A 10,833-nucleotide genomic window follows, 5' to 3' on the forward strand; every position below is an offset into this window, starting at 1 on the left:
ACCTTCTCCTCTCTGTCAACGCTCTCTGGTTTCATTTAAAAGAGTCGATCATCAGATATTGTCCAAGATTAACCTTCAGGTTGGATATAGCTCACTAGCAGCCTCGCACCGAGGACCTATCCATATCATTTTACCCAGAATGCTTTGTGTGTAAATAAAAAGGCTCTGTCCATGTTAAAATATATTTTTAAACATTTACAAAACTAAACAGCCTACAGTATTTTTACAGTCTTTATTTTACAGTTTAAATATATATTTATCAAATAAAGTCTAATGTTACAACTAATCAGGGATCCCTTTAAAACACTCTCAATGTATACTACACACAAGTTCAATGATCTGTGCGTTGACACCCAGGCAGCTCAGTTTTCTAAGAAGATGAATTCGTTGTGAGCATTTCTGAAAAATGATTCTGTATATTCAGTAAAGCTTAGCCGGCTTTCAAGAACTGTTCCTAAATATAGTAAATATTTAAAAGATTCAGGCTCTGATATCAAATCCTGCTTTTCACAAAAGATTACCTCCTTTGTCTTTGCCACATTAATTTCTAATTGGCTGCTGGTACACCATGCTTCAAAGGCTTTTACATGTGCAATGTAGGAAATCTCACTGGAAGAATAATTTTTCCACAACAGGCCAACTATCAACTGCATATTTGATTAATTTAATTATGTTATTGTTATAATAATATGATGAAGACTGAAGTAAAACGTTGAAACATGATATAAAATAACACAGTGTCTAGTAACAAAGAAAAGTTTTGTAGATCTATGTTATAGCCTCATCAAAAGCATACCCAGAATCTTGCTTTGACTCTTTCGTGCATGTTTGCATGTCTGTGGTAGGCAGCCATGTGGAGCTGCCAAAACACTTACTGGTACAAAGCTCCGCCTATTTGTACAAAGCCCCTCCCTGGAGCTCAGTCTGCAGCTGAGCTCCCGCCCCACAGATCACCCCTCCCCCAAAGCACTGTTGTGAAGATGTGCTTGAAGTGGGAGTGTCAGACATGGTAGGAGGTTCTTAAAGGGATCCCCGATTAGTTGTAACATTAGGCTTTATTTGATAAACATTTATTTTAACTGTAAAATAAAGACTGTAAAAATACCTTTTATCATTTTTAAGCTAAAAGTTTAAAATTATATTACACGGATGGGGCCATTTTATTTACACACAAAGCATTCTGGGTAAATGATGACATGGATAGGTCCTCGGTGTGAGCGAGCTATATCCACCCTGAAGGTTAATCTTGGACAATATCTGATGATCGACTCTWTTAAATGAAACCAGAGAGCGTTGACAGAGAGGAGAAGGTAGAAATGACTCAGTCTGTAACTGAAAATATGGATGGAGGACAACAGAGCTGCTTCATGGAAGAAGAACCTCAGCTTAGCCTGTTAGCCTTTGCGCTAGCGCCGACACTATATTGCCTAGCTCGGTGCTAGCACGACAAACAAGCTAAACTGAGGCCCTCCATCCATATTTTCAGTTGCAGGCTGAGTCATTTTTGCGTTCCCCTCTCTGTCATGTGGATGGAGGACCTCRGTGACGAGAGGAGAATGCGTAGCGCTGAGCTAATACATATACTATATGGTGATAACATCAGGGATAACACTAAAGCTAACAGGCTAAACTGAGGTTCTTCTTCCATGAAGCAGCTCTGTTGTCCTCCRTCCATATTTTCAGTTCCAGGCTGAGTCATTTCTACCTTCTCCTCTCTGTCAACGCTCTCTGGTTTCATTTAAAAGAGTCAATTGTCAGATATTGTCCAAGATTAACCTTCAGGGTGGATATAGCTCGCTAGCAGCCTCGCACCGAGGACCTATCCACATCATCATTTACCCAGAATGCTTTGTGTGTAAATAAAATGGCTCAGTCCGTGTAATATATTTTAAACTTTTAGTTTAAAAATTATAAAAACTAAACAGACTACAGTATTTTTACAGTCTTTATTTTACAGTTAAAATAAATGTTCATCAAATAAAGTCTAGTGTAACTAATCATGGATCCCTTTAAAGAGACAGGGCAATTTCAGGGTGTTTATAAGAAGCAAAGTCAAATTTATTTTTGATATATGCAGCATTTTCATGACAACTGAACGTAACATAGTTAATTTATTGTGATATAGAACTGAATTATGTGTCTGGAAAATACATAATCCTGAGGAGGGCACCAGTGAGTAACAAACTTTGCATGTTCTAGTCAGGTTTGGATACACCTGTGTCCTGCGAACAGTGTTTCAGTGAAGAAAATGCATGATTGTGACATAATGCATTTCTAAATRTAAACTGGGGACTGTTAGTTTGTGTTGTCTCGTGTCTCTCCAGGACCGTCCAACCATGCAGCTCTATCAGCCAGGAGCACGCAGCAGGAAACGCATGAGCTCAGCCAGTAAAGGCTACGACTGCATCCCTGTGGGCCACTCACCTGACTGCAGGACAGAGCACTGTTACGAGGTTGTTTCAATGACAACAGGYCTGGAGAGGGGGTTTGAGAAAAACAAAGATGAACAGTGAGTTGTCAAGATAAAATGGGGAAGTGAAATATAGATAAGACTTTTAGCATTTCAGGTTAAGTTGACTGGGCTAACTGGTTTTTCAGTTCCTTTTTACAGAGTGGAACTCAAATTGTGAGTAATCAGTCTTATAAACACTTTCTGGTCTAGTTTTTTAAGCGTCAGTGTAGTTACAATTTACAGGTAAGCTTCTGATTATCTTCTGCGTGAGAACTTCTTTTGTCTTTGTACAGAAAAACTGATCTTTTTTGTCTCTTTGTTTTTTTGTTCTTTTTTGTTTTAGATATTTATCGTATTTAAAAAGAATTTTGGTAGAAGTTGCATAAAATAAGCAAATAAAATGAAAGTGAAAACATAAATTTTGTGTACAAACGACTATAAACTGATCAAAAAAGAAGAGTTTTATGTTATTTTTTTAGCTTTTTGTGAGACATTCTTTGTACATGATCAGTAGAAGCAAAATCGAACTAATATATGATTTTTAGCAGATGACACCTAGTAGTGATTTTATTGGTTGTTCTATATTATGTCAGTTGATATGATATAAAAGTGGCAAACATAATCATTTTACAAAACTAACAAGAGTGCATGTTACCAAACATTTTTTGTAGCCGTTGTCATTTTGTTTATGTTTTCCCTCTCTGCTTTAGATTCTAAGACAATAAACTGAGTAAAACACATTCAGCTGTGTTTCAGTCATTGGAGATGTCTAGGTGAGACAGATGAGCAGCAAAGCTGTTTGAAACACTCAGAAAGTGACAGATACTGTATGTGTGACTGAACACACGATAAGTGATGCTTTATGAGTGATATGAAGAAGAAAAATGTTTAAGTTGTATGAAATGATTGTGCTTGTGAAAGTGGTACACGTGAACAGTGTTGTACTTTCACCCAGATTAAGAAGAACTATCATGAGTAACAGGAAACCAGCAGCGTTGGAGCACATTCACTGTGTGAATCTTGTGAACAAAACAAAATTTTGCATATTCAGATCATTGTCTTTAATCACGTTTTCTTAGTTTTTTTTCTTATTATTGTCTGCAATTTAGGAAACAGGCTAAARATGATACCTGATAGCTTTCTGTAAATATATATCAGCATTTATTTATCTTTTGTTTTTGAATGCATATCAGAGTTATTTAGTTGGTACTTGTGATTTGTTCAGTTTTTATCTTTGATTCGTTTTTGTGGTGTATGTACAAATGAGAGAAAGTGAAAGTAACACYCCACGACATGCTGGGATTTCCCAATAACTCTGATTTTTTACTTTTCCATTGTGGTGTATCATATGCCCTCTGTAGCTTTTTACCAAAAAAATTGTTATTACAGAAAAAATAAGACATACCATATGGGGGAGAAAAAAGTTGAGGGAATATGAGTGAACTCTATACACGCATCATCGTGTGTGAGTGTTTGTGTGTAAGGGTGAGGGGCTGTCTCTGATATCACACCGCCTTATAGCAGTCCTTTCTAGGACTGAATCAAACATGTGGCCGTTACTACGGTTGGTAGAATGAAGGATGTCACATGGTCCATTTCCTCTCTCTGGCACTGTAACAAGCCCATAACCCATTTCCTCAGCCTTCCTCAGTCGCAACTGACATCTGTACCTCCATCTCCAACCGACACACACACACTTACCCACCTGCCTTCTCTGCCTCTGTGTGTACGGTGGTAAGTTTTCACCTAACTCTTACAACATTTTCGACTTTGTTCTTTATGATTACGGTACAAAATTTGCTGAATTAGTACCATACGTTAGTTGAACAGTATTTTTTAATATTTTTTTATATTTATCTTGTTTGTAGATACAGTTTAAATCACCAGTATGTGCATGTTTTTATATGCTCTATAATTTAAAACAAAAGAAATCTATAATATCCTTCATTTTTTAATATTTTTAACACAAACACCACACATAGGGGTTTGAATTACACAACTTTCTTAGAACAGTTATACAGTGCGCATAAAAAAATTCAATATATTGGGACATCACTGTCCCAATATAACAGAAACAAGCTATATTTGACACTATAATAATACAAGTAAAGCTTAATAAAGACGTTTTAATGTAAGTTAACTTTTGTTTTCAACTTTCTGCCATTGTTGTACTCATTCGTAGTAACCTGGTACTTTCAATTCCTCAAAAACTCGTAAAAGTTATGATAATGTAACTCAAGATCATATTTCTGCTTCAGTTTGTTTTTTGGTAATTCTCAAAAATATTTCAACCACTTGTGAGACAAATTGATTGTCTTAAATTCATCTGGTTTGATAACGTGTGTAAACTGTTTTAATTTATTTAGATTATTATTTTCACAGTTAGAAATTATTAGATTATCCGCAGCGTGTTTGGTTAAGCACTTCAAAGCTGCCTTTGCACMTCAAGTTCTCACAGTTTGCGCACTTCACCACAAATCAAGAATATCATTTTCCTGTGTGAAAACTACACCCAAAACAAGTGGTTTTTTTACATGCAAACAACTGCGCAGGTGAGCATAGCCCTGAAAAGTGTGCAGTGCCAGTTTCACATCTTCAGATCAAAAATTACATATTGCACCATTTGCATTATTTTTCCTTTGTGGCTTTAGTGTTTTTCTGATGTTACAAAACAATCAGAGGACCTCCTTTAAAAGGACGTGGAAGCTTTATAACTGAATTTAGTTGATATATTAAATTGTAATGCATAAGTTTGAGAAGGTGTGTGCTGAACTCTGTTATACAGGTGATGAAAGACCATCCAAACATGATGCCAAACTCCACAAGGACCCAGCTCGACAATGCCACGTTATCGTTGTTTCAGAATGTGCCCACCAGCGTTGCCATTTCTGTTGTCTACATGTTGGTCACAGTCATCAACCTGACAGGAAATGGCATGTCAATATGGCTCCTCCTCTTTCGCACCTCCCCCAAGACTCCTTCCATCATCTTCATGATTAACCTCACCCTAACCGACTTGGCTCTTGGCACTGCCCTGCCCTTTCAGATTACCTACCAGCTCCAAGGATACGACTGGACTCTGGGATCCAACATGTGCAGGTAGTCATCATACAAAGACTCAAACATACACAATAAACTTGTATGTAAAGAAAACAGCAAATTAATAAATGAGTGTTATACTTTGAACACTGATTTTAGGTTTACTGTAAGTTTTTGGCCCTTACTGTAAAATCAAATCCCAACTGAGTGTCTTTGTGYACAAATATAATAAACAAAATTATTAATTTCTGTGTTTTGGATGGAAACATSTCTGTTTCCTTCATTAACATTAATGGCTCCTAAACTTTGTATTGTGACTATACTGAGCTGGTGCTGAAATGTTTCAAACATTTCTCAGCACAAGCATTTTATATTTTTGGCATAAACAAATAGATCTGTCTTCTAGAACATCTTACCTACAAACTTAAAACCAAATTCACTTCTTTATCCTAACAGTATCTGCAAAAACTGAGGAAAAACCACGTCAAAGCCTTACTGATGTTGACTAGGCCTACCTTGAGTGGGGGTGTCAGACCTAACCAATTTGGTGTCCTATAGCATGATTTCAGTTGGCTCCTCCTGTGCAATTATCTAAATCTCACAGCCAATTTACATACATTCACATACCAAATTAAATAGTTCTGTCTTTGATATTATTGTTTTATTTTTAAAACACATGTTATTCTAATAAAATAACTAACAATACAAATAATTTGAAACAGAATACCAGATTTCAAATTCCAAAATTACTGATAGCAAAAAAGGAACATGTGTTCATTTTAACGAGCAGCTGTGGAGTGAAGCAGTTCTGGGAGGGTCCAGGGATGTACACCCCTGGAATTTTTTTTTTTTATAAAATATTTATTCATAACTTCATTTTCTGGCCATTTAAAAGCATTTTACTAAATTCTTGCAATTAATAAATCAGGAAAGCCTTCTGCACGGCTTCGAGGCGATTCTGGTCCACCATCCGGTGCCTCAGGAGGGGGAAGCAGTGCAGCACCAACACTGTTTATAGTGGGGATGGTATGCTGCTGACCTCAACTCGTGACGTTGTGGGCCGGTGGGTGGAATACTTTGAAGACTTCCTCAATCCCACCAAAATGCCTTCTGCTGAGGAAGCTGAGCCTGCGGACTTTGGGTTGGACTCTCCAATCTCTGGGGGCGAGGTTGCCGAGGTGGTTAAAAGGCTCCTCGGTGGCAGGGCCCCGGGGGTGGATGAGATCCGCCCGGAGTTCCTTAAGGCTTTACTTTACTTTACTTTAAAAACTTTATTGTCATGTTGCATGCACAAGGTGTATACAAAACGAAATTTCGTTGCATACGGCTCAGGACAGTGTTTTGAGCTTACAAAAATACAGTATAAAATATGCATGTAAATATGAAAATATAGAGTGCAGGAATGACAGTAAATAAAAGTTCTTTAGTTCTGTACATGGGCAAGATATAAAGTGAGACCAGATACTAAGTACAGTGAGGTTAAGAGTTCAGCAGTCTGATGGCAAGTGGAAAGAAACTGTTTCGGAACCTGGAGGTCCTGCACCGGATGCTGCGGAACCTCTTTCCAGAGGGCAGCAGGGAGAACCATCCATAGTGGGGGTGTGAGGGGTCACTGACGATGTTTCGGCCTCAGGACACGCAGCGCCGGGATGAAAGGTCCTGAATTGAGGGAAGGGGGGCCCCGATGATCCTCTCTGCTGTCCGCACCACTCTCCTGASGTTCTTCCAGTCGGAGGCGCTGCAGCCTCCACACCACACAGAGAGGCAGCTGGTCAGAATGCTCTCTATGGTGCTTCTGTAGAACGTCTTGAGGATGGGCGGGGGCAGGTGTGCTCTTCTCATCCTCCGCAGGAARTACAGACGTTTCTGTGCCTTCTTGACCAGAGACGTGGTGTTCACAGTCCAGGAGAGGTCGTTAGTAATGTGCACCCCCAGGAATTTGGTGCTGCTGACCACCTCCACAGCCGAACTGTTGATGAGCAGTGGAGCGTGGCTGGGCCGATTCTTCCTGAAGTCRACGATCATCTCCTTAGTCTTGTCAACGTTCAGGATCAGGCTGTTCTCTCTGCACCAGTCTACCARCTGCTCCACCTCCTCTCTATAGTCCAGGTCTTTGTCGTCTGTGATGAGGCCCACCACCGTTGTGTCGTCCGCGAACTTCACGATGTGGTTGGTGGCGAACCTGGGGGCGCAGTCGTGTGTCATCAGAGTGAACAGCAGAGGGCTCAGGACGCAGCCCTGAGGGGAGCCTGTGCTGAGGGTGATGACATCGGAGGTGTATTGTCCGATCCGGACAATACACTCTCCAGGCTCTGGATGTTGTAGGATTGTGTTGGCTCACGCGACTCTGCAATATYGCATGTAAATCGGGGGCAGTCCCCCTGGATTGGCAGACTGGTGTGGTGGTCCCCCCTGTTTAGGGGCGGCTGTGGCGGAGTGGTTAGGTGAGTCGTCCTGGAACCAGAAGGTCACTGGTTCGATCCCCCGTCTAGCCGTCTTAGTCGTTGTGTCCTTGGGCAAGACACTTCACCCACCTTGCCTACTGATGGTGGTCAGAGGGTCCGGTGGCGCCGATGCATGGCAGCCCCACCTCTGTCAGTGTGCCCCAGGGCAGCTGTGGCTACAGTGTAGTTTGCCATCATCAGTGTGTGAATGTGTGTGTGAATGGGTGAATGTCTGTTAGTGTAAAGCGCTTTGGGGGTYCGGAGGGACTTGAAAAGCGCTCTATAAGTTCAGTACCATTTACCATTTACCATTTTAAAAAGGGGGACCGGAGGGTGTGCTCCAATTACAGGGTGGTCACACTCTTAAGCTTCCCTGGTAAGGTCTTTTCGGGGGTCTTGGAGAGGAGGGTCCATCGGATAGTCGAACCTCGGATTCAGGAAGAGCAGTGTGGTTTTCGTCCAGGGCGTGGAACACTGGACCAGCTCTACACCCTCAGCAGGGTCCTGGAGGGTGCATGGGAGTTCACCCAACTGGTCTACATGTGTTTTGTAGACTTGGAGAAGGCGTTCGACCGTGTCCCAAGGGGGGCCTTGTGGGGGGTTCTCTGGGAGTAAGGGGTACTGGGCCATTTGATACGGGCTGTCAGGTCCTTGTACGACCGGTATCAGAGTCTGGTCCGCATTGCCGGCAGTAAGTCGGGCTCGTTTCAAGTGAGAGGTGGACTCCGCCAAGGCTGCCCTTTGTCACCGATTCTGTTCATTACTTTTATGGACAGAATTTCTAAGCACAGCCGAGGTGTTGAGGGGGTCCGTTTTGGTGGCCTTAGGATCACATCTCTGCTTTTTTGTGGATGATGTGGTCCAGTTAGCTTCATCGGAACATGATCTGCAGCTCTCGCTGGAGTGGTTCGCGGCCGAGTGCGAAACGGCTGGGATGAGGCTCAGTGCCTCCAAATCCGAGGCCATGGTCTTGAGCCGGAAAAGGGTAGAGTGCCTTCTACGGGTCAGGGGGGTCGTCCTGCCTCAAGTGGAGGAKTTTAAGTATCTGRRGATCTTGTTCACGAATGGGGGAAGAAGGGAGCAGGAGGTCGACAGGCGGATTGGCGCAGCGTCTGCTGTAAAGCGGGCGCTGTACCGGTCCGTCGTGGTGAAAAGAGAGCTGAGTCAAAAAGCGAAGCTCTCGATTTACCGGTTGATCTACGTTCCTACCCTCATCTATAGTCATGAGCTTTGGGTCATGACCGAAAGAACGAGGTCCCGGATACAAGCAGCCGAAATGGGTTTCCTCAGCAGGGTGGCTGGACTCTCCCTTAGAGATAGGGTGAGAAGCTCGGTCATCCGGGAGGGTCTCAGAGTAGAGCCGCTGCTCCTCCACGTCGAGAGGAGCCAGTTGAGGTGGCCCGGGCATCTGGTAAGGATGCCTCCTGGGCGCCTCACTGGTGAGGTGTTCCGGGCAYGTCCCACCGGGAGGAGGCCCAGAGGAAGACCCAGGACACGCTGGAGGGACTATGTTTCTCAGCTGGTCTGGGAACGTCTTGGAGTTCCCCCGGAGGAGCTGGAAGAAGTGGCTGGGGARARGGAGGTCTGGGCCTCCCTTCTGAAGCTGCTGCCCCCRCGACCCGACTCGGGATAGGTGGAAGAAAATGGATGGATGGATTAATAAATCAGCTTAAAGTCAGTATTTTATGAAGGATGAACATTGAAAACCAGACTTCAACCTGAGCTTTATCTGAGATCATATCTTCCAATATTGTTTATTTTATTCTTTTATTTACACACTGAGAACCATGAGTTAGCCTTGCTTGCATTATATGATACTTTTATCACAACATATCATCTGCCTCATCTAAGCAGTCTGAGAAACCCACAGAACAAATTAGCTTCTTAAACTCGAGTAATCAGTAACTTTTTTACAGACTAAATCAACTAGACTCTGAAAAAAGTTATAAATTTATTTATTTATTTTCCATCTCCTCTTTGTGGTTCCTGCTAGATGGACGGAGCCCATAGCATTTGGGCTGGGCCTGGAGAGTGTCAACTGTAAATGGCCAAAACGCCAAATGAACTGGAGGTCTACTGAGAATCTGTCCCAAAATTCTAACAACAAACCTAATGAGGCTTTGATCGATAAATAAATTTAATACTTGAAACAATAATCACATTTTAACTCCTGGGCTAAACAAAAGAGATAAAGTTTTGACTGGCATGTGCCAGGCATTCTCTCTGCCTCTGGTTTCCTACATCAAACAGATTCAGTCAATGGACAGGGTAAACAATCCACCAAGRAAACACCTAACCCTTGGTTGAAGAGCAAATTACGTGATGGTTTTGTGAATCTGTCGCTGAACCACAGACCTACATTTCAATTTCATTTGCCCCACAGCCATTAGATATACATTTGAGATAACCTGAATCAGATTCCCTTGCTGTTTTGCCATTTTGCAGCTAGCAAATCCCACAGAGACCTTTATAGTGCTGCTTGAGTAGCACTATAAAGCAGCACTGTAAAGGTCTCTGTGGGATTTGCTAGCTGCAAAATGGCAAATCCCACAGAGACCTTTATAGTGCTGCTTGAGTAGCTACAAGCACATTTGTTTCACAGTTGTTTATTGCAGTCCTGTCTTGAGTAGGTTTCATTGAGAGCGTTGAACCACCTGTTGTTTTATTTGCTTTAGATGGGTTTTTCTTTAGTGAAACGTTTCATCTCTCGTCCAAGAGACTTCTTCAGTCTGATGAGTTTCAGGTGTATTCAGCCTTATAAGCACTGCCTCCACATGGACAAACAGGTTAGTCATATGAAAAAGAGGGCCGAGCCTATTGTTAAGCGATGACCCTCTTTTGCATGTGACTAACCTGTTTGTCCATGTGGAGGCAGTGCTTATAAGGCTGAATACACCT

The 10,833-nt window shown here is 42.0% G+C and overlaps 3 protein-coding genes across 4 annotated transcripts in view; 2 read left to right on the plus strand and 1 right to left on the minus strand.

Moving 5' to 3' along the window:
- The window catches only part of upf3a (UPF3A regulator of nonsense mediated mRNA decay), a gene marked incomplete at its 5' end in the record, with an annotated part of 9,208 nt that extends 6,378 nt beyond the window's left edge, over nucleotides 1-2,830 (plus strand). For both annotated transcript variants that reach the window (XM_014018809.1, XM_014018810.1), the window contains 1 exon segment: nucleotides 2,325-2,830. In XM_014018809.1, coding sequence (XP_013874263.1) covers nucleotides 2,325-2,513 — 189 coding nt within the window.
- Nucleotides 2,831-2,861: 31 nt separating this feature from the next.
- The window catches only part of p2ry8 (P2Y receptor family member 8), a 9,675-nt gene continuing 1,703 nt past the window's right edge, over nucleotides 2,862-10,833 (plus strand). Inside the window, exons 1-2 of the mRNA XM_014018812.1 lie at nucleotides 2,862-4,186; nucleotides 5,238-5,551. Coding sequence (XP_013874266.1) covers nucleotides 5,241-5,551 — 311 coding nt within the window. The 5' untranslated portion in view covers nucleotides 2,862-4,186; nucleotides 5,238-5,240. The remainder of the gene's footprint in view (nucleotides 4,187-5,237; nucleotides 5,552-10,833) is intronic.
- On the minus strand, nucleotides 6,621-7,786 carry LOC106524827 (RNA-directed DNA polymerase from mobile element jockey; the record flags this gene model as incomplete). Its single annotated transcript, XM_014018808.1, is given in 1 exon segment — nucleotides 6,621-7,786. A coding segment is annotated over 1 exon segment (666 nt), but the record flags the coding sequence as incomplete, so codon positions are not given.

This window comes from Austrofundulus limnaeus, unplaced genomic scaffold (genome assembly GCF_001266775.1).
Source record: "Austrofundulus limnaeus strain Quisiro unplaced genomic scaffold, Austrofundulus_limnaeus-1.0 Scaffold202, whole genome shotgun sequence".
Classification (NCBI taxonomy): Eukaryota; Metazoa; Chordata; class Actinopteri; order Cyprinodontiformes; family Rivulidae; genus Austrofundulus; species Austrofundulus limnaeus.